The sequence below is a fragment of the Pimephales promelas genome, chromosome 11 (assembly GCF_988280905.1).
Source record: "Pimephales promelas chromosome 11, fPimPro1.hap1.1, whole genome shotgun sequence".
Classification (NCBI taxonomy): domain Eukaryota; kingdom Metazoa; phylum Chordata; class Actinopteri; order Cypriniformes; family Leuciscidae; genus Pimephales; species Pimephales promelas.
This window is the reverse complement of record NC_142779.1, coordinates 2,015,001-2,042,170: the sequence shown is the minus strand read 5'-3', so window position 1 is coordinate 2,042,170 and position 27,170 is coordinate 2,015,001. Positions and strand designations below refer to the sequence as shown.

Below are 27,170 nucleotides of genomic sequence, written 5' to 3'. Positions count from 1 at the left end.
GTGTGAATGTGAATGAAATAAGGCGGGGCATATTTATAAGGTCTGAACTCCTTGACCACGCCCCTGATATCTGACGTCAGAGGTTTGGTTTGTACTGGCGACGTGCAGAACGCACACCAACACAACCACGCGCATGAGGAGCGCGCCTGCGGGATGGAGCGCGCGCGCCACGATCCCATACCCTTCCGTTTATTTAACGGAGAAAGGGTGAATATACTTGTGTGATGAAACGGATACGGTTGTTGGTTCGCGTCTGTTGAGGCTGGCGCGTTGCGCGTGGATCAACGTGAAAGTTATCCGCAGGAACGCGTGGGGAAGGACACGATTTAAAGGGCCAGCAGCGCGCAAACGAGAACATGGAGCGATGCCCTACTGTTTTGGATCCAGACACGGATAAACAGTATTGCGAGCTGTGTGGCAAGATGGAAAACCTTTTAAAGTGCGGTCGGTGCCGGATCTCCTTCTACTGCAGCAAAGAACATCAGAAACAGCACTGGAAAAAACATAAACTCACCTGCAAAGAGGCTGCAAAGACCCAGATTGTGGCACAAACTCCACAGCTGCAGGAGAAACCAGCTGATCCAACACTGTTCACAAGAAGTGAAAGCTCAGAAACTGACAGCAGCAACACAAAACACAAACCCCAAACTCTAAAACTGGCCACTGAGTACATAATCCCATGTATGAACAAACATGGCATTTGTGTCGTGGACAACTTTCTGGGTGAAGACATCGGATTGTCCATTTTAGAGGATGTGAAAGCTCTTCATCAGGCTGGCAAATTCACTAACGGACAGCTGGTGAGTCAGAAAAGTGACTCTTCTAAGGACATAAGGGGGGATAAAATCACTTGGATCGAGGGGAAGGAGCCTGGATGCGAGAAGATCTGCTTCTTGATGAGTCGCATGGACGACCTGGTCAGGAATTGCAATGGAAATCTGGGAAACTACACTATAAATGGAAGGACTAAAGTAAGTGTGTGTCAAGGATGCTTTACTAACGTCGTCGTGCATGGCTTTGAAGGCTTCATGCATCGTCCGTTCAATCCGCTAATAGCCTGTTTTGTTGGGATTTTGATCATTTTGTATTGGTGTTTTTTCAATGGATGATGCAGGGTGGCCAATGGCTGATATAAAATGCGAAAAGAGGCTCAATCTTTATTATATCCAGGGCTTTTTTGCTCACCGGCTAGTGGTTTTCCACTCAGCATTGTTACTGTGGCCACAAGTACGGCATGGGGAAAAACTGCCATATAGATATTAATATCTCATAATTCGGCAGCCGGTAGGCTATATTAACCTGACTGTTACACATGCATTTTCTTTCTCAACTGTTTACGTTCACTTAAAACATAACTGACTGTGTTTACGTGAATACTCACCATTATTTTGTGTGCATTTGAGTGTTTGTGCATTAAGCAGCGAAGGAGACTCAATTTAGTCCTGAGAGGCGGCTTTATATGTGCGCAAACTTTCGGTGTGTGAGCGCAAAATCTGCAGGAATAAGTAAAATTATGTGCAATACCCTTGCCGAAATTCAAGCCCTGTAACAACAACAATATTCATCCAGAGCAAATGCCACGAGTGAGTGAGGAGAGGCGGGTTTATGTGTCACTCGCATTCAGAGAGAGATAGAGAGAGTGAATATTGGAAGTGTTACAGATATTTCAGTATTGATATCGAAAAATCTATATTTTTGACATGTACACTGTAAAAAAATATTGATTGTTTAACTTAAAAAAGTAAGTAACCTGGTTGCCTTAAAATTTTAAGTTCATTGAACTGGAAAAAGTGAGTTAATACAATGAAGTAGATTAATTTAACCATCAGAAAGTCAAAATTACATGTTATCTGAACTAAATAAATTATTTAAGCTGATTTGACAAAAGAAAAAATGTTGTGATTACTACACTGTAAATTTTTTTTTGTTGATTTAACTTAAAAAAGTAAGTAACCTGGGTTGCCTTAAAATTTTAAGTTGATCGAACTGGAAAAAGTGAGTTAATACAATGAAGGAGATTAATTTAACCATCAGAAACTCAAAATAATAAGTTATCTCAACTAAATAAATGATTATAAAGTTGATTTGACAAAAGAAAATATGTTGTGATAACAAATCTTGAAAATATTTTTTTACAGTGCAAAGATGATATTCATTACACTTAGTTTATTATTATTTTAGGTGCCTTTCAAAAAACGGAAAAATATATGTAATATATTAAATCGAAACTAAAACAACTTTGCAAATATTTATAGTGAAAACCAGAGCTCGGCACACCAAACATGTCCTGAACCGACTTCATGAGGTGCATCCTGGGAACTGAAGGAGTTGACATGTGTGCTGCACATACATGATGATCTTGGACACACTTGCTTGATTAACAAAAGCCAGAATTTCAATATTATCCGATTAATGCTTAAATCTTGGCTTGTTTAATCAGTCTTTTACCATTTAGTATGGATATTGTTTGACGTATGTGGTTTGATGTCGTATTATTGAGTAATTATAGTGAAAACGACATGAGCTGGAATTATTTTGGTTAAATTCAGTGCATCATTTCACTGCATCATTGCATGATGTGATTTATTCCTTTATTTTTGGGTTGGGTAGGAAAATGAAACTTTCAGCATATGAAAATGACAGTGAATATGTATATTCAGGTGTTACACTCAGAAGAAATGGTTCCATTTAGAACCAGAAGTGGTTCCATCCCCCGCTTCATATATGGAACTCCAAAATGGTTCTTTATACACTGTAAAAAATATTTTCACGATTTGTTATCACAACATATTTTCTTTTGTCAAATCAACTTTATAATAATTGATTTAGTTGAGATAACTTATTATTTTGAGTTTCTGATGGTTAAATTAATTACTTTTTTAAGTTAAACCAACAATATTTTTTTACAGTGTAGTAATCACAACATTTTTTCTTTTGTCAAATCAACTTAAATAATTTATTTAGTTGAGATAACATATCATTTTGAGTTTCTGATGATTAAATAATTCTCCTTCGTTGTATTAACTCACTTTTTCCAGTTCAATGAACTTAAAATTTTATACAACCAGGTTACTTACTTTTTAAGTTAAACCATCAATGTTTTTTTTTTACAGTGTAGAACTATTTTTTTTGGTAAAAGGTTCTATTGGCCAAGTATGGAACCCCAGGGTTCTATAGAACCCAGAGGAACCCTTTTTTTAAGAGTGTATAGAACCTTTTAGGGGTTCCAAATATGTAGCACTGATAGAACCTTTTAAGATTCTATATAGAACCTTTTCTTCTAAGAGTGTACCCTCGCAGTACAGTGGTGTAGTTGACCAGTTTGCACAGTTTAAAGATGATCTCTGCACCATAAGCGGTGATGGCAGTAACACTTTCGCTTTTTCTTTGTAATTTGAAAAACTGCCTGTAACATTAATAACAAGGTCATAGATTTGATTGCAGGGAGTGCATGAACTGATAAAAGGATGCAACCTTGAATGAAATGCAAGTCTGCATAAATGTACAGTACATATACTGTAGGTGGGTCAAATATTCTTAAAGGAGTAGTTCACTTTTTTTTAAAAAAACTTTTGCTGATAATTTACTCGCCCCCATGTCATCCAAGATGTCCATGTCTTTCTTTCTTCAGTCGAAAAGAAATTAAAGTTTTTGATGAAAACATTCCAGCATTTTTCTCCATATAATGGACTTCAATGGGGTCCAAACGGTTCAAGGTCAAGGCACAACTATTTGTGTCTTCTCGCTCTCTGCTCTTTGACCATGAGTGTTTCCTCATATTACACGAGTCTGATATTATACTGCATGTCTTAGCCAACTTCATCCATTTTGTTACACTGACGAAAGTCAAGAAATATCACGTAGCTGTCTTCATTAATGACGCTTTCTTAAAGCACTCATTTCTCAAAAATATATCCTGATAAGTGACAGATGCACATTTTTGTCGTTCAAATGACTAATTGTCCAAGTATTTTTGTGTGATTTTTAGGTCACTGATAGTCTTTTGCTCTTGAATCTCTTTTAAACTGGAATGAGCCTTTATATGAAACACAGGAGAACCAGTGGTGGACGTTATTGACTTCACTGAAGAAGAAAGAAGGTCATAAAACGGCGTGAGCTTATAGTTGGTGCTGATAGCCGGTGCTTTACCTCTTGGTTTGACTGTAACGTGACCTGCTTTAATGGTATGCGGCTTTACAATAGCCTCTCTGTACACTACATTTGTGTGTGTGTGTGTGTGTGTGTGTGTGTGGATCTGTGCAAACACTGCTTATGGAGAGAGTCCTGCTTTTACTGACTTTTGACCCAATTTGCTCATTTGTGCAAAAAAAGGAAGTCATGTGGATTCGGCTTTCCGATTTCACAACGGTCAATGAAGGAGAAAAGAGGATCTTCTTTATGGACACTGACGGATCCGGGAAGACCCTTTAAAGGCACATTATGATATCGAAATATTCAAAAACCACCAGAGCTGTGTTATACAGTTAGTCGATTTGTGTAGTTTCATGATCACAAATGTTTTTAAGAATTTTTATAAAATGGATATTTCTGGTCCTTGATTCTGATTGGTTGAGCCACGTTTGATGCCGTTGTAAATTAATTCACACACACACACACACACACACACACAGCTGTGACTGCATTACATTAGTGTTACACACAAACACACACCTGTGACCGCATTACATTAGTGTCACACACACACACACACACACACACACCTGTGACTGCATTACATTAGTGTCACACACACCTGTGACCGCATTACATTAGTGTTATACACACACACACACCTGTGACCACATTGCATTAGTGTTACACACACACACCTGTGACCGCATTACATTAGTGTTACACACAAACACACACACCTGTGACTGCATTACATTAGTGTCACACACACCTGTGACCGCATTACATTAGTGTTACACACACACACCTGTGACCACATTGCATTAGTGTTACACACTCACTCACACACACACACACACACACACACACACACACCTGTGACTGCATTACATTAGTGTTACACACACACACCTGTGACCGCATTACATTAGTGTTACACACAAACACACACACCTGTGACTGCATTACATTAGTGTCACACACACACACACCTGTGACCACATTGCATTAGTGTTACACACACACACCTGTGACCGCATTACATTAGTGTTACACACAAACACACACACCTGTGACCGCATTACATTAGTGTTACACACACACACACACACCTGTGACCGCATTACATTAGTGTTACACACACACCTGTGACCACATTGCATTAGTGTTACACACACACACACACACACACAAGACTGCATTACATTAGTGTCACACACACACACACACACACACCTGTGACCGCATTACATTAGTGTTACACACACACACATACCTGTGACCGCATAACATTAGTGTTACACACACACCTGTGACCACATTGCATTAGTGTCACACACACACACACCTGTGACCGCATTACATTAGTGTTACACACACACACACACACCTGTGACCGCATTACATTAGTGTTACACACACACACACACACCTGTGACCGCATTACATTAGTGTTACACACACACACACGAGACTGCATTACATTAGTGTCACACACACACACACACACACCTGTGACCGCATTACATTAGTGTTACACACACACCTGTGACCGCATTGCATTAGTGTTACACACACACACACGAGACTGCATTACATTAGTGTCACACACACACACACACACACCTGTGACCGCATTACATTAGTGTTACACACACACACATACCTGTGACCGCATAACATTAGTGTTACACACACACCTGTGACCACATTGCATTAGTGTCACACACACACACACCTGTGACCGCATTACATTAGTGTTACACACACACACACACACCTGTGACCGCATTACATTAGTGTTACACACACACACACACACACACACACCTGTGACCACATTGCATTAGTGTTACACACACACACACCTGTGACCGCATTACATTAGTGTTACACACTCACACACACACACACACACACACCTGTGACCGCATTACATTAGTAGACCCTTATACTTATTTTTAATGTCGACACTTGGCAGAGTTTTGCTGAAGTAAAAAAAAAAAAGTTTTAAAAAGTGAATTTTATGTTTATTGTTATGAAAACATTTTGAAAAGGTTTTTGTATGAAAATATATTTTACTCGAATACTTTGTGAAATAAATCTATAAATCTAAAATGAAGCCTAAATCTAAATCAAGTTGTGGTTCATATTTTAATAGTTTTTTTTCAGAAAGATTTTGTTTGTGTGCAGTACCAAACACTTCCACTTGATGAACGGTTTTATTTTTTTTTATTTTTTTGAGTGGGTTTGTGTGTGTGTGTGTGTGTGTGTTCCGTTCACATAAAGTGCCAAAACCTTTACCGAGTTTCATACATTTCCGAGGAAGTAAAAAAATAAATGTTTTGGTCAAAAATGGCGAAGAGCACCAGAGGGTTATATTTTGGGATTAGGACTTGTTCATGCAAAACATGCAAAAATATACATCCGTTTTTATGCTCTAACTAATAAAGTTACTTTTATGAAAAAAAAACCCAGAAAAATCTGAAAATGTATGCAGCGCCCTCACTGACTTTTGAGGTTTCTCGGTTTATTTATTCATTTGTTATTATAAGGTTTGATTTATTTGTGGAGTTTGGTGTGAGCCAGCGAAGGTTAGCGGAGAGTGTGCTTCGGATCGGACACAGAAATAAACAGTGGCGCGAGGCTCCGTCTCTTATCAAACAATCAAACTAAATATTATTGTTTCAATAATCAGTTGTTTTGGAGGAGGCTAAAAACTTTGATTGTCCATAAAATGGTTTATTGGCAAAACAAATGCCCTTTTTCATCTGGCAGCTGTTTTTCAGATTGATAATGTCGAGACATATTTATTTCATTTGTTGAACACTGACCCCGTCCTCATTCATTGGTGCAGCTGGCAGAGTTCGGCTCAACAAGTCGAACAGATGCATCATATATCAGATATGTGGAGGGTTTGTGCAGACCTGATAATGATGAGCTGTTCTGCTTCTTGGGCTTTTTCTTCTTCTAGTGTTTGTTCAATAAGATATCTTCCTATAATATTTCAAGGCTGTCAAAGACGTCAAGCAACAGCGTTTCCCATGCAACAATTTTAACTCCAACCACATTTGCAATGAAAATTAATGCAATTTGGAATATGCATGTTTAGACACACTGAACAAAGCATATGGTGAGAAAAAAAAGCATCAGTGTTTTTTCTGCAATGCAATTACATGTAACTCGACACCCTTGCCTCATTTAGTACGCATGGTTCTATGAATATGCAAATGAGCCCCGCCTCCACCCACTTGTTGACGATCACACGTTGATCTGATTGGTTACATGGTCGTTTGTGATGTCAGAAACACTAACGATTTCAAACAATTTTCAAAATTACAGATTTGCGCGAAACTTTTGCGATTTATCTAAATGTCGACAAAAAACGTTTCCATTAACCGATGATATGCGACTAAAACGTCATTTTTTCCTCCTGCGATAAGCCATTACAAAAATCATGGCGACGGATGTTGGTAGGTTTATGTATATCTCAGCCACCGCACTGGCCATTATTTTTAACTGAAGGAGACGTGTGTGTGTGTGTGTGTGTGTATTATCCAATCGGCAAGGAAAGACCTTTATACTGTGAACAGCTGCTCATTTGAGGAGTTTTCTCCTAATTTCTGACTCAAAGTCTTGATTGAGGCATTTCTTTGAGGTTTATAATCCTGTAATTCTTTTGTCTTTAATGAATTTAATAAAGAACCGTCTTTTCTGTCCAAACCCGGGGCGTTGGAGCAATTTTGAACCTGGGGGCGACAGTAAATGCTAAATCCAATTTTAATATAAAGCACTTAAAATGCACATTTCGAATTACTTTTGGGAACAGACTGAACTACTTAGTTTGGTTGTCATTTCATTGGCTGAATTAGCCTACTCCTCCAAATACACCGCGCCTTTAAATGCACAACAACAAAAAAAACATTTTAATTGCGGTTTTGTGACATATTTATTTTTCGAATTGCCTGAAAACCTCCTCATGCGAGCGTACAAACCTATTTTGCGATAAATGGGAGTTTTTTGGGGGAAATTTATGTGTTTCTAATGGGCGTATTTTTAATTCGCAATTTCAATTTGCACAATTTAACGGGTTATGGAAACACGGCTTCTCTTTGGTTCACTCCAGTTTTGAGGAGAAGATACACTCTTAGAAGAAAAGGTTCTATATAGAACCCCTAAAAGGTTCTATACACTCTTAAAAAAGGGTTCCTCTGGGTTCTATATAGAACCCTGGGGTTCCATTCCATACAAAAAAAATGGTTCTATGTAGAACCATTTTGGAGTTCCATATATGAAGCGGGGGATGGAATCATTTCTGGTTCTAAATAGAACCATTTCTTCTAAGAGTGTACTCAGCAATGCTGTCGTCTTATGAATATACACATGGTTTGTCTGAAAGCATATCAAAAACAACACATAAACAAAAAATGTTTACCTCAGGGGGACTTTAAGAACTGCCGAAAGGGTCTTTGGCGAAGCAAAGATGGCCGCTCTACATGTATATCTGTCCGTGTGAACACACTTCAGTAATGAGGGATCCTGCTGTTGGGGTTTTATGGTTCGTAGGACAGGAACATTAATATTCGTCCATAGTTTTGAAGCGGCTGGAATGTAAACAAAAGCCCTCAGCGTCCGGATCGCCTGTTAATGAGGCCGTGAAGGAATGCGGAAGAATGGCAGCGCTCGTATACGGCGACGGCCTCTACACACACACTTACAGTAAGGCTGAGGTGTACGCTATCTTACACACACATCTACTGTACGAGAGCCAGCTGCTGAAAAGCTCAAGTATTGAGAACGAAGAAGCCTGACGTCAAAAGATCCTCGTTTTAGAGTAGAAATGCTTTCTTATTGAATGTTGAATTAATGAAATATTGATTTGAGTTGCAGTAGAAAGTGTAGACTAGTAACTTTCTGTAACATTTGACATCTAAAATGTATCCAAATATATTTCAAAAGGTTTTTGAGTTATAACAACCAACATGTTACAATGTCACCCAATAAAAATCCATCAGTGGCTTGTTTGACCAATCAGAATCAAGTATTTCAGACTTTAATGTGAGTTTAGAAAAACACTGCTAAGCAATTATTTTTAATAATTTAAAAACTTTTAAACTCATTAATTGAGATTTATAATTTTGAACACAAACGTTGCTGCCTTAAAATTATAAGTACAACAACTTGGATGTTTAAGTCATTTCAACTTAAACTGACTGATTAGCGAAATATCTGGTATTTGTTGATTTAAGGGCATTTTTATATTCACCTGAATAATTTATATGTTCATACTTTCTAAATGATTAAAAAAAAATTCAAATCATTATGTAAAAATGGTATTATTTGGTGTTTTTATATTCACCCCCAAAAATAATTTTAACTCATTTAGAGAAATGTATGGAATTGTAAATGAAGCTATGTTAATCACTAAGTGAAATTTGGTGATTTCCTTTTTTAAATTTGGCCTATTCAATTATTTAAATGATATTATCATATTTTTAAGAATAATATTAGTTTTTACGGGACATGTGTGTGCGTGTGTTTATGTTTAGTCATTAGGTTTTGAAGTAGAACGTTTATTCTGACATCTTCAACATTTCTCTCATTATCACAGTTTGTTTGAAAATGGTAATAAAAACTCAGTTGAATCAGTGATATTTGACTGGTTTTGTCACACATGAATTATGTTGAATATCTGTCGGCTGTTGAATTTAACTATAGTTAAGCTCAACCTTTGACCAATGCTTCATGTTGTTCAGTGTGTGTGTAAAAAGAACATTAGCAGTTAAAGAAAAAACATGATCAAAGTGTCTGAATCAGTTTTGGTCTCAAAATATTTATACATTTCGCCGGTAGTCACTGTATGAAGAGTTTTTGGTTATAATATGACACAGTTTACTTTATTTTGCTCTCCTCACTTACAGAAATTAACTATAGTGTCCTGCACACGCTAGTAAACAAATATATCTGTCTGGTGTCTGAAACATTTTTGGTTTGACTTTGTTTACCCATCTTGAGCCCATCGCCTTGAGACGAGAGAGAGAGAGAGAGAGAGAGAGAGAGAGAGAGAGAATTATGCTATTGTTCGTAGAATTCTGAAACGTTGATTAATTGTTTTATTTAGCTTTTTATTTTATTTTACTTTATTTATTCACTTTTTATGTATGTATGTATTTATGTATATGTATGATGATTGGAAATGATTTGGCAATACATTGAAACAACTGTCATGCCAATAAAGCACATTTGAATTGAAATAAATTGAGGAGGGCAGAAAGAGAGAGAGTGAGAGTAAGAGAGAGTGAGAGAGAAGGAGAGAGTGAAGGGGAGAGAGAGAGTTAGAGCGAGAGTCCCTCACGCACTGCACGTAGCAGAATCATTAAAACACAGCTTCCTCTGGCTTCAGGCCAACAGCATCCGGGGTTCACATCAGTTCATCTGTGTTTCTCTCACACACACACACACACACACGAGGTGGAGGTTTGGCAGCCTCGGATCGAGTCTTCTGTGAGGGTTAAAGCACGACGTGTTGTGACGCTCAGGAAAGGATTGCCGGGGTCCAGCCTTCAGACCTCCTGCAGTGTGTGTGAGTGTGTGTGTGTGTGTGTGTGAGTGAATCTGTCCTGTAGAAACTGTGCCCAATCCAAAGATAGATCTGTGGTATTACTGACTTGTTGTACTGACTTGTTTTACTTTTTATATTTGAGCAAAATTATTTTCTTTAAACAAAAACTAAAAAGTATTTATTAATCATTAAAAAGTGAAATGAAATGAAACAAAGTAAGTTAAATAGATTGATTTTTTTGATAACTTATATATTGCACACATTTTTTTAATTCTTATTTATTTTTGCATAATCACCTAAATAATTAAAATCTTAAAATAAAACGTGTATTTTTCAAACTTTTTAACATTTAAGTATTTTTACTTTGTGGCAATATTTAAAAACTTACATTTATTGAGTGTTTTTAAGTTATATTTTGGGGTTTCGTATTTTTATTGAATATTTATTGAATTTTGTTTTTGTTTGTTTTTTAATAAAAACATGTAAAAGTGTATTTTTAATAATTAAAAAAAATCAATAAACTAATTAAATTATCAAAATTGTAAAGTATTTTTACATTTTGGTAGTATTTGTACAGGCTGTGTTAAATATTTGTATTAATTTTTTTGTATAGAATTTTTGTATGCATTTTTATGATGGATAGATGCATTTTTATTTTGGATAGATGCACTATTATGATGGATAGATGCACTTTTATGACAGATACATGCACTTTTATGATGGATGGATGCATTTTTATTTTGGATAGATGCACTATTATGACAGAAAGATGCACTTTTATGACAGATAGATGCACTTTTATGATGGATAGATGCAGTTTAATGGACTTAAAAAGAAACAGCAATTCACTCCCATTATTAAGCTTGGAAGAGCCAGGATATATTTTAATATAACTCTTATATTCGCCTGAAAGAAGAATGTCATATACATCTTGGATGACGTGAGTATGAGTAAATATGGGCTATTTTTTGGGTGAACTGTCCCTTTAAGAGTTTGTGTCATTCATTAGGGGCATACAATCTATTGTAAATATTTTCATTAATGTTGCATTTATGATATTTCAGATCTCAATACTGATGCTTGCATATCAAAATTCGGACTATTTTCTCTATTTTGTTGACAGGCAATGGTGGCGTGTTACCCGGCTAAAGGCACTGGATATGTGCGCCATGTGGACAACCCAAATGGCGATGGGAGATGTGTCACATGCATATATTACCTTAATAAGAATTGGGATACCAAGGTAAGTGAATCATCTGTAATTCATTGCATCTTATTTATTTATTTATTTTTTAAATAATAGAAAAGGAATACATTGATTGAGAGGGTTACAATACAGATAACAACAATCAAAACAGAGAAAAAACAACAACAATAATAATTAGAAAATTACATATATATATATATATATATATGACGGATGCGTTCATCAATCCCAATACCATTGCATCCTATTCCGAAGAGTTTGATATGAAAGATTGTCTGGCTTTACCATGTTTAAAGCATGCTTTATCTGTAGAAGCGCTATAGAAAGTTGCCATGACTCGAGCGACTGCATACGTGCCAGTAGGCCTGCTTCATTTCGGCCTAATCCCATTAACCGCAGAGATTGTAATCTCCAGAGAAAACCAGGAGGAGAGTTACGAGCCACGAGACGCATTACACTGGAAAACGATGCGTGCAATTAATGCATTTTACCTTTTAAATATGTTTTTCAAAGATTGCATTAATTACACTGGAAAACGATGCGTGCAATTAATGCATTTTACCTTTTAAATATGTTTTTCAAAGATTGCATTAATGTCCTGTCACACAATGTTTGTTGACTACAGTTCTACTTCGTACATTAAATCCACCGTATTTACCTTTAGTTGCTTGGTTTTGACATGCTGTTTTCCTTATACTTAGTTAGTTAGTTGCTCCAATACAGATATTATGGATCTGGAATTTGCTTTAAGTTATTTTTTTCCCCTTTTCCTCCATTAAGTTACATACTCATTTCCAGTTTATGTAATTTAATAAGTTAATAGTTTACTTGTGAAACACTTACATTTGTATTTATATTTATACATGTATATACCTCATATACAGTATATGTAGAGTACACCGACACCTCACATTTCAGCAAATATGTAAGTATATCTTCTGAAGGGACAATACTATAGAAATGAAACTTGGATATATTTTACAGTAGTCAATGTGCTGCTATAATTGCTGTAGTAAATGTTTTTTAAAGCTCCATACACTATAAAAAGTGGTAAACTGCAACTGTTACCTAATAGTGAGTACATTTCTACCAGATTTAACCTATAAAAAAATACAATAAAGTAATAATAAATATAAAATTTTGCTGGTATAGATTCATTTCTGTCATGACAACTCATTGGATGAAAATCAGTGAATCAAAACCAGTAAATTACCAGAATTTACTAATACTTTGATAAAATCTTGTCAACATTAGTTAATGCACTGTGAACTAACATGAACAGCTTTATTTTTATTAACTAACATTAACAAAGATTAATAAATACAGTAGCAAATGTATTGCTCATGGTTAGTTTGTGTTAGTTAATACATTAACTAATGAACCTTATTGTAAAGTTTTACCCAAAGAGTGTTAAACTGTAGTGTACACTGGTTCAGTGACGTTAAATAATGTTTTTGACTTGAATAAAACCAGTTCATTTAGATTTTACCACTTTTTTTCAGTGTAGGAGCAGCATTTTAAAGGGTACTTCCCTGATGATGTTGCACTTTTGTGCTTGAATGTGCACGCAGAATTAAGCGTGTGCTCAGCTCCCTAGAGAGAGAGAGGTGTGTGTGTGAGCAGCGTGTCGTTCGGCGTACGGGTCTTTATCCAGCATGTGCTCTCTTCCTCTCATCCCTGTTCAGGAAGGCCTCGCTCCGCTGTTTCCTATCCTAGCCTCCTCCAGACATGGCCTTTCATTGTTTGTGTCGCTCTGTTATTTGCACTAATGGAATTTATCATTATCACTAAAAAAGCTCCAGTCACGCACTGCTGAGTCGACTGTATTGTCAGTAGTCACGTTAGCATGATATCAAGCGAGTTTATGATTCATAACGGCATCAGAGGCAAATCACATTTGATTTATTGATTCAGAGGGAACATTTTACAATAAGGTCTCATTTGTTAGCATTAGTTGTACAAAGCAACACCCTAACAACCACTCAGAACACCTAGCAACCATGCAGAAAACCATAGCAACTGCATAGTAACACCCTAGCAATCATCTATCTTCAAGCTCTTAAAACTAACTCAAACTTTCTGTTTAGGCTTTTTTAAACCGTTAGTTGAGATAGTATTTTTTTAACCACTCAGAACACCCAAGCAAACGCCTAGCAACCATGCAGAAAACCATAGCAACTGCATAGTAACACCCTAGCAATCATCTATCTTCAAGCTCTTTAAACTAACTCAAACTTTATGTTCAGGCTTTTTTAAACCGTCAGTTGAGATAGTATTTTTTAACCACTCAGAACACCCAAGCAAACGCCTAGCAACCATCCAGAAAACCATTGCAACTGCATAGTAACACCCTAGCAATCATCTATCTTCAAGCTCTTAAAACTAACTCAAACTTTCTGTTCAGGCTTTTTTAAATTGTTAGTTGAGATAGTATCTAGAAAACCATAGCAACTGAAAAGCAACACTGTAGCAACCACCTAGAATAGCATAGTAACCACAGAGCAACACCCTAGCAACTGCATAGTAACACCCTAGTAATAATCTATTTCAAGCTCTTACAAATGAACTCATATTCCTGGTCAGGCTTTCTCGAGCCGAAATACAGTTAGTTGAGATTGTATTTTTAACCACACAGAACACCCTAGCAAACGCCTAGCAACCATCCAGAAAACCATATAGCAACTGCATAGTAACACCCTAGCAATCATCTATCTTCAAGCTCTTAAAACTAACTCAAACTTTCTGTTCAGGCTTTCCTAAACCAAAATACGGTTAGTTGAAATAGTATTTTTAACCACACAGAACACCCTAGCAAATGCCTAGCAGCCATCCAGAAAACCATAGCAACTGATTAGACCATAGTAATCACAGAGAAACACCCTAGCAACTGCATAGTAACACCCTAGGAATCATCTATCTTCAAGCTCTTAAAACTAACTCCAACTTTCTGTTCAGGCTTTTTAAACCGTTAGTAGAGGTGGTACTTTTTAACCACACAGAACACCCTAGCAAACCCCTAGCAACCATCCAGAAAACTATAGCAACTGCATAGTAACACCCTAGCAATCATCTATCTTCAAGCTCTTAAAACCAACTCAAACTTTCTGTTCAGGCTTTTTTAAACCGTTAGTTCAGAATGGTACTTTTTAACCACACAGAACACCCTAGCAACCATCCAGAAAACCATAGCAACTGCATAGTAACACCCTAGCAATCATCTATCTTCAAGCTCTTGAAACCAACTCAAACTTTCTGTTCAGGCTTTTTTAAACCGTTAGTTGAGATGGTACTTTTTAACCACACAGAACACCCTAGCAAACGCCTAGCAACCATGCAGAAAAAACCATAGCAACTGCATAGTAACAATTCGAGCAATCATCTATTTCAAGCTCTTACAAACAAACTCAATATTCCTGGTCAGGCTTTCTGGAGCCGAAATACAGTTAGTTGAGATTGTATTTGTGTCTACTACTAAAGCTCGTCAGTGATTGATCATATTGTGTGTCTTTAGGATCACGGAGGCATACTGCGGATATTTCCAGAGGGTAAAGCTCAGTTTGCGGACATCGAACCCAAATTTGACCGCCTGCTTTTATTCTGGTCCGACAGACGAAACCCTCACGAGGTCCAGCCTGCGTACGCTACAAGGTACATGCACAAACACACACACACACACACATCATGCATTTTTTCCCCTTAATAACTCATAAACTTCTCCTGTGTTTATAGATATGCCATTACCGTGTGGTATTTTGATGCTGACGAGCGGGCGAGAGCTAAAGAGAAGTACCTAACAGGTCATTTCACCCACAAATACAAAACTGTCATTAATCATTCCAAACCTGTATGCTGTTATTAAAGAGGATGTTTGAGCAGAAAATCTTTTAAGTATAACATCAGAGTCACCACGTCTGTCCAGCTCCAAAAAGGACCATATCATTTTTGTAAAATTAGACTTGAAGTGAAATTAAAACTTGAAGTGAAATTAAGACTTGAAATTAGACATGAAGCCGTATGATAGATTTGTATGCAAGCTTGTTTCCGCCACAGAATGAAAAATAAAAAAGGTAATTGCGACTTCTTATCTCACAATTCTGACTTTATTTCTCAGAATTGTAAGTTGTAAAGTCAGAATTACGAGAAATAAAGTAAGAATTGCGAGATATAAAGTCGCAATTGCGTGTTAAAGTCAGAAATGCGAGATATAAAGACAGAATTGTGAGATTTAAACTATTCTGAGGGGGAAAAAAGTTAGTCTTTTTTTCCCCTTAGACATGCCCTGATAACTCGCAATTAAAGTTTATATCTCACAATTCTGAAAAAAGACGTCAGAATTTGGTCATATAAACTCGCAATTATGTGATATAAAGTCAGAACTGCGAGATGTAAACTCGTAATTGTGAGAAAAATGTCAGAATTGTGAGATAAAAAGTCTTAAAAAATTTTTTTTCTCAGAATTGCGACTTTATATCACGCAATTCTGACTATATCTCGTAATTCTGACTTTATAACTCGCAATTCTGACTATATCTCGTAATTCTGACTTTATATCTCGCAATTCTGACTATATCTCGTAATTCTGACTTTATAACTCGCAATTCTGACTATATCTCGCAATTCTGACTTTATATCACGCAATTCTGACTATATCTCGTAATTCTGACTTTATAACTCGCAATTCTGACTATATCTCGTAATTCTGACTTTATATCTCGCAATTCTGACTATATCTCGTAATTCTGACTTTATATCACGCAATTCTGACTATATCTCGTAATTATGACTTTATATCACGCAATTCTGACTATATCTCGTAATTCTGACTTTATATCACGCAATTTTGACTATATCTCGTAATTATGACTTTATAACTCGCATTTGCGAGATAAAAATGAGCAATTATTTATTTATTTTTTTTATTCAGTGGCGGAAACAAGCTTCCATAGATTTGTGTGAGGAACAGACTGAGATTAAAATTTCCTCTCCGCCTTTAAATCTTGTTCTCTATCCTGAATATTCAAACTGAGAACATGATTTGGTGTGAAAATCAAAATTGTTTTTCATGTTATTAATGCTCTTCGGTAATTTTTGATTGAAAAATTCAACTTTTTTGTATTTTTTACTTTATTGAAATGGTATGAAACTCGGTGAAGGCTTTGGCACTTGGTGTTTGATCACACACACAAATCATGGTCATGATTCAAAAAAGTTCAATATTCCTGAAAAACAATAGTCACACTTGTATTGTTCTCGTTTGAAAATTAGCACATTTCATCTAGTGGAAGCGTTTGGTACTGCAGCCGAACACAATCTGACTGAAAGCTCACTTTTTTGAGATATCAACCTCAAATTTGGAACAAAACTCATTTAGATTTATGGCTTTGATTTTCTTGCAGTTTTGGAAAATGTATATTTAATATAAAAAGTGAAAATAGTAAGTTTGTGCATTTTTCATCATAAACATAAAATTATATAAAGCATTAAGTTCTCTCTTTTTTTTTTTTACTTTTTTCACTAATAATCTGTCAAGTGTCGTCTTTAAAAAGAGACCAAACTTCACTCTGTGACACAAAGCATTCAAGATTTACAAAATTTCAAATTTCATTGAAATTTCATTCACGAAATTTCATTTTCATGTCTATTCTCAAACAGTGAATAAATGGATTATAACAATGCATAAATATCATTTAGTACCATAAAATTCCTATAAAATACAAAATATTATAGTATGACCATATTCTACATCCCTTAACCTTATGAACTATTAATGAGCTGTAAATAAAAGTTGTAGTTATATTTATAATTTTTATTTATATTTTCAGAGCCTTGCAATGAAATTTCGCTCAACTATATATTGTGAATGTGCAGTTGAATGACAATAAAGTCTAAGTCTCTAAGTTAATAGTGAGAAATGTGTTGAATATATATATATATATATATATATATATATATATATATATATATATTTTTTTTAATTTTAAGTCTCTAAGTTTAGGTTAATAGTGAGAACTGGACCCAATCTAAAGCGTGACCAAAAATGCCAATATCATTTTTGGCCAGGCTGTCATTCAAAGAAATGATGAACAAGTGCAACAAAATATTAATATCTGATTATGTTGCATACATTGATGCTTTTTTTTTTTAAATCTACATTATTTTATTATTTTTCTTATTATTATTATTTTTATTGCATGGTAGTTGCCAAATAATTTTGTCAGATGAATTCCCTAAGTGTTTTGTTCTTCCCTCATTTAAAACAATTTGCTGATATATTTTAATGGTTTAAGAGTGACATCACTTTTAGCCACTACTGTGTTTTATTTGAGAACTTTAAGGATAGAAGATTATCAGGAAATAATGACTTAGATTTCCTCACAGAAAGCGTAATGTGCTTATTAATTTTGAAGTTAACATAGAAATTGTGGGTAAATGTAAAGGGTAAATTCTTTCCTCCTGGTTTTCTTGTTGTAAAGGTGCTGGAGAAAAAGGAGTGAAGGTGGAGCTAAACAAGCCGTCTGAGCCGAGCTAATCGAAGGACCATTAATCCGGACTTTTCCTGGTTACACACGCGGCATGGAAAAAGAAGAAGAGGGATTCGAGAAAGGCAGCGGGTGTCCGTGACGAAGCAAGAGAAGGAGAGGGGGGTTGAATTAATAGAGATTTTAAACTCTACAGAATTGAACCACGGTTCCTGGAAAAGCAGCTAACTTTGAATATGACGGATTAATTTAACTTTTAAAAAGGTACAGTGCTCTGGATTTCATTGTCATGTGACTGGAGTCACAGCGATTCGGAGGAGAAATGTTTTGTTTTTTTTTTTCTGCATTTCGACCTGATCTTCACGAATCAAGTTGCACATCTAAGCATGTTCTGATCAGAGTGTCCGTTCGTACTGAAATACTGAAATGCACCCGATGCCAGCGAGGCAGTGGACCTTCGGCATGTTTATACTGGCAGATGCATCATGGGAATGTCATCTGCAATCCTACAGCTTAACTTTGTTACATGTTGTCACAAGTTATTGTTTAAATTCATCAAAATAAAAGTTTGCATTGATTGTTGCATTTGTAAATATTCTCAAATGCTTAATTTTTCATGTAAATATGAGATGTTTCTCCATTAACAAAATACATCAAAAATAATTCAGATCAAAATCAATTTTAAATACGGAACGACATAATATTAACTGGACTGATTATTGCACCTTTAGATTTTAATAAGCTGATGTACACAAAAAACATGAGATTCACTGAGACTTTAAGTTTAAGTTAATAGAGAGAATTGGACCCAATCTAAAGTGTAACCAAAAATGTTTTTGTTACAGTTAATGGTCATGAACGACTTTTTTTCACGATTTGCAAAGATTAATATAAAGGTTAATAACACTAACGAGAATTTTTATTTAAAGTATATTACAAGTTTTAAAGTTTATAACTTAATAATATTAAGCTATATTTCTAAAACGCTGTTATTGAAATTTGAAATCAACTCAAACAAACAAACACACCCCTCTCTTCATTGCTCCGCCTCCAACGCTGTAAAAAAGTTTTTCTTAATTAGTATTTTTGACTAGTTTCCAGCCCAAATAAGTCCAAGTTTAGTTTCTATTTCTATCTGCTGGAAGGTTTGCAGGGTGTAACTTATTCACAGTTTTATGGTGTGATTTACTGAGTTTATAGTAACATTATCTTATCTTCTCTAACAGCATTATAAGGAAGCGGAGTAAGAACGAAATTGCATAATAAATAGAAATCTGTCATTTTATTTATTTATTTTTTACAACCAGGACTTTGTCCCTTAAGACAAATTGAACAAAGATAACAATTAATGCAATTATAATGTTAATGCAATGGGCTTTTTTGTTGTTTTTGTTTCAAATACATTTGTCATTATTTTACTTCCATATGCATCATGAAAATGTTGAGTATTTACCCTTATCTTCTACTGTAACTATTAAGTTTCATCAAAGAATGTTATCAGTCATGCAACAGAGGGTTAAGAGTTAAAAGTATTTTTTATAGATTATTTGTGTGCAGACAGGAGCCCTGCTGTTATTTTCATAACCTCCCTGCGTGTGTGTGGTGTCACCAGCAGGCGGCGCTGCTGAACTGCAGATCAATCTCAAACCTTTTAAATAACCCCAATCCTCCATTAGAAAACCAACCTTGTGAACCTCTCAGACAGGGTGTTGGATTGGTCAACGAGATGCACATAAACTAACATAACAAACAAGAATATTTTCACTAAAACTCACTCAAATATTTACAGGCTGTATGTTGTCAGAATCATTGAATAATAAGAAACCCAATAGATACAATGCAATAGTTGACGTAGACATTCAGTGCTTGGCCTCTAATTATATACAATACATTTTACCAGAAAATGAGCTTCATTTGCATTGTATTGTTGGATTCCGTTATGTCACGTCTGTAATTTATGCCTTTATGCTAATATTCGGTAACAAGAAGAATGCAATTCTTTATGAATTTCTGTTAATTGAGAAAATCCTCTATATTCATATTTGTTGTCTGTGAGATTTTAGGCGACAAACGCAGTTTACAAGCTCATAAACAAGTCAAATATCTGTCACTGGACGGTATATACTGTGGCATGTGTAATTGAAATACGCCTGGAATTATCTGCGAGTCACAGATTTGGTTTATTCTCTCCAGAACGGTTACAAAACAGTATTTTATTAATGATTTTCAAAGTGAATTTTATCAAAGTGAAAACCCCAAAGATCGCAGACACATTTTTTTTTTTCAATCTTTTATGTTCATCACTCTATTTGTGTTCTATAATGAAAACACAGAGATGTCGGTGAACATTTGTGCAATGATGCATTCACATTACATGTGCATAATAATGCATATTATTATTATTATTATAGCAACGTGTATTAGCAAAAGCACTTAACGCCAAATAGAAAGTAAATATTCCCAGCAGAATCAAAAATCATTGCAAACACATTGTTAATACTTAATATATCTATAGATTCAAGTGCGTTAAATCACAATAATAGGAATTATTTGACAAAGAATGAAGTCAGTTTTTATATATGCTTTTGAAGCATTACAAACCTGTGTGTCTGTAGAAGAGAATCACATCCAGCAGCTTCAGACCTCAGACGCCACTATTGATTTCCATTGTTCGCAGTCAGAGAGCTGTCCATTACGTCTGAAAGCTCTAGAAGAAAATCAATGTCAAACGTGAGTTTCACACGGGACTGAGAGAGGAGGGTTAACAACATTACTGTATCTCAAAAGAACTGACCTGTAAAAGGTATGTAAACTGCAAAAATTGTCCATCAATTCAATAGTGCTAGTTTAGAAATAAAAGAGGTCAAATTTCTAAAGAAGTATTTAGACCCTTCAGACCTATTTTCCTCTCCACGTGTTCTCAAAAATATGCATATCTTTATGCAAAACAAACATCCAATTTCAGGATGAGATGTGACTTCACCATGTTTGCTGCAACAGCCTAAACAGACATTCAATGTCGGGTTGCACAGTCAGCTTTTTATTTCACGTACACCAGAATTGGACACATGGGGGCAATGTTGATCTAGCGTTTAAAATCAATATCACGATGACTTCAAGTAAATCCTCTTTCAGTTTCAGTTAGATTTGGAATATTTTCTGGTAGCCTATATCATTTACATATCTGACCAACTCAAGAAACCCTGGATTTAAGATGTTAATATACCGATAGCTTATGCTACACATGTCCTATAAACCAAAACACGATGAAAAAGTTGATGGTTCACGCATCCAGTTTCATTGAGTTTCACTCATATGTGCAGCACTCTTGAATGCATAGACATAGGCTACGTTACGGTGTTGAGTGAGCATTTTCCATAATTCAGGGGGCTGTGGTCAATTATTGCTTGCATGGTCAGAATCCAGTGATTCATAATTACCTCTGACGGCTTTAGAAGAGGTGATGATGGAAATGTGCTCAGTGATCCATTGCTCTTGTCTGTAAGACATGAATGAACGATCGCGCTCTGTTCTCGCGATCTGCCTTGTGAAAAAGAAAGTAAATATTAATGGAAATAATAAAGAATAACCTTTAGTGCAAACTGAATCTAATGTTTTCAGACACTTTATTGCATGTTAGTTGCAATTAAAACCCCCGTGTAGTTTTATCCTAAAATAATTGTAGCCTATCCCTTAAAACTCATCTTTGATCGCCAAAATGACATATTTAGATGTTTGGGTTTTTTTCCATGGGAAAAAAAATCCTTAATGCCTTAAAATAGCTTGAACATAACCTCATGTATTACGAGGTTTTTATGAATATGCAAATAAGCCCTGCCTCCACTCACTCACACCAGTTCAAGGCATCGAAACAACATTGATCTGACATTGTTTTGCTCATCGAATTAACGTTGAACCAACCTCAGACGCGTCATTCTTTCAAAACTAACGGAAAATCAACTTGAAATCAACGCGTTGTTTCAACGTTATGAAAGCAAACCACTTTTCGATTTTCATTTAGCTTCGAAGAATGCCGCGTCTGACGTTGGTTCAACGTTAATTCGATGAGCAAAATCAACGTTGTTTCGATGTCATGAGAGACGTTGTTTCCACGTTGATTCAATGTCAGTTTGCTATATGGGTGGAAACGGTGTGCAACGGGGTTTGAGCCTACCGATATCATCAGGCTTAAAATTCTTCAAAAAGAACACAAATTATGGCCTTCTCAGCTGCCGTAGTTGCAACTCTTGCGTCTTCAGAACGGGGTGTTCAACGCACTATCGTTTCCGTTTCGTTTTGTCGGGGCTGAACACTATGAACACAGGTCAGATCCACTGGTTGACGATCACACGTTGATCTGATTGGTCGTTTGTGACGTCAGAAACACCAGCGATTTCAAACCGTGTTTTTGAGACTGTCTTTGGTTCACTGCAGTTTTAAGGAGGAAATACTCAGCAAACCTGTCCACTTAAGATCAGTGATCGTCAACCAGTGGATCTCTGAACTGAGGCCCCGTCCACACTACTGCGTTTTCATTTAAAAACGGAGAATTAAAACGAATACGATCTCCGTCCACACCAGCGTTTTATCTGCGTATTAGAATTGATCTCCGTCCACATTTAAACGACTGAAAACGCGGATCACGTGACCATTCACCAATAACAGTGGTTGGCGAATACGTCATGACTGATAACACCCAATCATAGAGCCGAGCGCGAGCCTCTGCGTCAGCGTTTCCGAAGTCCTCTGTTTTGTTTTGTCTCATCTACACTAAAACGCCCTCCGGAGATTCAAAACTCAAAACGGAGCTGCAGCGTTTCCAAACTTCTCCGTTTTAGGTCTTCGTTTTTCCCGTTTTAGTCTGGACGGGAGGTGCAAACGTAGCAAAAGGTCTCATTTTTTAAACGAAAACGCAGTAGTGTGGACGGGGCCTGAGTGAGTTGGTGGAGGCGGGGCTCATTACCATATTCATAAAACCGTGTATAGTAAATGAGGCAAGGGTGTTGACTTACATTCAAGATATTTTAAGACATGCATTTTTTTAAAATATGTCATTTTGGTGATCAAATATGAGTTTAAAGGGATAAAATTATTGGGGGACTTTAGTTAATAAGTAAGTACTGTATTATCTGTAACTTTGGCATGGATTTCAGCGTAGGTATACGCACGTTATAAATGAGGCCCATAGTATTTTGTAAGAGAGCTTTGACCCGTCTGAACCCACAGTGACAGATGTGAAGGACAACCGTGTGCAAATATAGAGCAGATTCCACAAAACTCTGTGTTTTCGGCACATTGAGTTCCTCTGCTGACCACCCTCCGTTTCTTGAACCGTCTGAAGTAACAGACAGATCCTAAACACACACAGAGACCGGCGTGCTCATAAAGCAGCACATTCACTGGAAATGCCGTGTAAATGAGAACTTCTCCTCACCGGGTCAGCGGCGCTGCCTTCCATCAGTCCTCACTGAGCGTTCATGGGAAATCTGCTTAATGTGTTAATAAGTACTTTTCTAAAAATACCCCGCCGGCTGACAGAACCGATGATTCATGCATATTAAACTGCCACTGTGAATCTGAACTGGCGGGTCGCAGGTCTGTTCTGATACCTCATAAAAACATTATTACTGCGCAGCGCAAATAATAGATACATGTAGCCTATGCATTGTGTCTTTGATTTAAATGATTGTTTGATGCTGTTCCAAAAATCTGAATATGCTATTGCATTTGATCATTTAAATGAGTGAAATTTTTTCAGCGTCTGACATTAAAATATGATCAGGTCTGAAATTCAGTCAGACGCTGAAAAATGTAAAAAAATGTATAAAAAAAATTGAGACCAAAAATTAGGCTATTCAGACTCTGAATAGCCTAATTTTTGGTCTCAAATTTTTTATACATTTTGATTTTACTGGTAGTCACTGCTTCTGTAGTGAACACCGGCTTCGTGCGCTGGTTCTGCCATGGAAACGCGTGACATTTCACAGGAGGGTCTGATTGTGTCAGCCGGTCTCCAGGCTCAGCAAAGGTCTTTGTGCTTGGGAATGTTCTCCGGTCTGACGGATGAAAGGAGGCTCTTATTGGGAAAGCTGAAAGGTGAAGGATCTGCCTTTCACCGCCCTCCTATAATTACCTCAATAACCTCCCGCAGACTGAGGAATGACTTCAGAGGGATTGATTCCTGGAAACACATGATACCAACATTCCCACTCTGTCCTGTGGATACACCTTTTCATTTTAAATGGTTTACTTATTCCATTAAATGGAATGATCGTAATTTGGATCCAGAAGAAAATAATCCTGCTACTGGATATAGGCCTAGTGACGTAACACTTTACAATAAGGTTCAATTTGTTAACATTAGTAAATACAGTACACAACATTTGAAGTGGATACAAAATTAATCAAAGTTATCCTAAGACATGAACGGGTATTGTCCAAAATTCATGTATAATTTTGATGAAAGGTTTTGATCCATTTTAGATGTTGACTTAAGGTGGAGTAGAACGCTTCACTTTATATTTAGATGCATTTGTGAAGCGCAAAGCAAAAGATATAAAGAATAATATGATACACTTTTTAGTTTATTTTAAGGGATCTGTAAAACGTCTTGATCATGTTACAATCCCAAATTATGTACATTAACCTAATGGAAACGTGAACATTAAAAATGTTGTTCTTTTATGATTAGATCCAAATTATGACAGAAAATCTATTAATATTATCAATCATTTAGGATTGTAACATGATCAAGACGTTTAAAAGATCCCTTAAAGCAAACTAAAAAGTGCATTATATCTTTTGCTATGCACTTCACAAACGCATCTAAATATAAAGTGACGAGTTCTGCTCCACCTTAAACCTGTTTCGGAGATCAGCTGAGGAGGCGAGAGTGAAACACAACGCCTTGTGAAAGTGATAATGAGCTGCATAATTATTTCATTAATGCTCTTCACGCTGATTTTTTCCTCTTCCTTTTCTTTACAGCGGGATACAGCAATCCTGAAATTACGAGCCGCTATGACTCATCAGTTTTCGCCTCTGGATGAAAGTCACCGAATGATTCCAGTCATTTACGCAGGAACTTGAAAGGTCATTGGCATAATAATATTTCCTGTAGGCACTATATTTGTTACTTTATCTCAACACCAGCCTGAGAAGAATGGTTACTTGATTTCTAACGATCTGCAAGCTTCAGTGAATTATGACGATTGGTAGTTCTTAGAGATTTACACCAGAAGAAATTTTTATATTCTTTCATTCTTCTTAAAATGACAGTCGGGATTTTTGTTGTTGAATTATCCATTAAACATGATTTCATCACATCAGAATAACCAGAGAGCATCATTAGTGCAACCCTTACTTTAGGTCGTCACATCGCTGTTGTAAAGCATTAATGGGCTTTACAGTTTCATTTCATTACGAGTTTCATTGAGCTCAAGCAGGTTGAGTTGAATTAACAGATTCCTTCAGCCTTAGTCAGCATGTAAACATCAGGGTTAATGAATAGCTCTTTTTTATAGGTCTAGTCTAAAGGCCTTTAATAACCTGACATGTGTCTCGGCTGGTTTTAAACTCAGCTTTTCTCAGCTTTCTGTCGCTCAACACCACAGTCTCTCGCCGTCCTCCGCATGTGACGCAGGAACTTCAACCTCTGGACACAAAGTACATCCATAAGACACGCCAAACTGGAAGAGAATCAACTTTGACCTGAGATCAGAGAAACGTACATGTACAGTAAAAACAACCCGATCTCACGGCAATTCGTACTAATTTTACAAGGTAGCTAATTCGTATGTATTCACACGACCTCACTCGAACAAATTAATACGATTTTTATTAAATCGTACATATTTTACGGGTTGCCCAATTTGTATGAATTCGTACGAATGACCTACAGCTGACTCCGCCCCAGAACCTGCCCATCACGTGGCTTTAGACAAATCGTACGAATTTGTTCGAGTGCGGTCATATGAATGAGCCACCTTTTAATCACACGTACAAATTCTTTCGAATGAGGTCGTCCGAATTAGCCACCTTTTAATCACTCGTACGAATTCATTCGAGTGATGTCGTCCGAATTAGCCACCTTTTAATCACTCGAACGAATTCGTTCAACTGAGGTCGTCCGAATTAGCCACCTTTTAATCACTTGTACGAATTCGTTCGAGTGATGTTGTCCGAATTAGCCACCTTTTAATCACTCGTACGAATTCGTTCGAGTGATGTCGTCCGAATTAGCCACCTTTTAATCACTCGTACGAATTCGTTCGAGTGATGTCGTCCGAATTAGCCACCTTTTAATCACTCGTTTCGAATTCGTTCGAGTGATGTCGTCCGAATTAGCCACCTTTTAATCACTCGTACGAATTCGTTTGAGTGATGTCGTCCGAATTAGCCACCTTTTAATCACTCGTACGAATTCGTTCGAGTGATGTCGTCCGAATTAGCCACCTTTTAATCACTCGTACGAATTCGTTCGAGTGATGTCGTCCGAATTAGCCACCTTTTAATCACTCGTACGAATTCGTTCGAGTGATGTCGTCCGAATTAGCCACCTTTTAATCACTCGTACGAATTCGTTCGAGTGATGTCGTCCGAATTAGCCACCTTTTAATCACTCGTACGAATTCGTTTGAGTGATGTCGTCCGAATTAGCCACCTTTTAATCACTCGTACGAATTCGTTCGAGTGATGTCGTCCGAATTAGCCACCTTTTAATCACTCGTACGAATTCGTTCGAGTGATGTCGTCCGAATTAGCCACCTTTTAATCACTCGTACGAATTCGT

At 36.5% G+C, this 27,170-nt stretch overlaps 2 protein-coding genes across 2 annotated transcripts in view; one reads left to right on the top strand and one right to left on the bottom strand.

Annotated features, from left to right (window-relative positions):
- The window catches only part of tsnax (translin-associated factor X), a 38,937-nt gene extending 16,943 nt beyond the window's left edge, over positions 1-21,994 (bottom strand). Inside the window, exons 1-3 of the mRNA XM_089116733.1 lie at positions 21,820-21,994; positions 20,981-21,086; positions 515-587 (exon numbers count right to left, since the gene is read on the bottom strand). The gene's annotated coding sequence lies outside the window, so the exon portion shown is untranslated. The remainder of the gene's footprint in view (positions 1-514; positions 588-20,980; positions 21,087-21,819) is intronic.
- egln1a (egl-9 family hypoxia inducible factor 1a) lies at positions 92-18,954 on the top strand. The gene is made up of 5 exons (XM_039649082.2): positions 92-971; positions 11,817-11,936; positions 15,412-15,548; positions 15,630-15,697; positions 18,374-18,954. The coding sequence occupies exons 1-5, from the start codon at positions 357-359 to the stop codon at positions 18,427-18,429; spliced, it is 996 nt and encodes a 331-aa protein (XP_039505016.1). The 5' UTR covers positions 92-356; the 3' UTR covers positions 18,430-18,954.
- Positions 21,995-27,170: the final 5,176 nt, after the last annotated feature.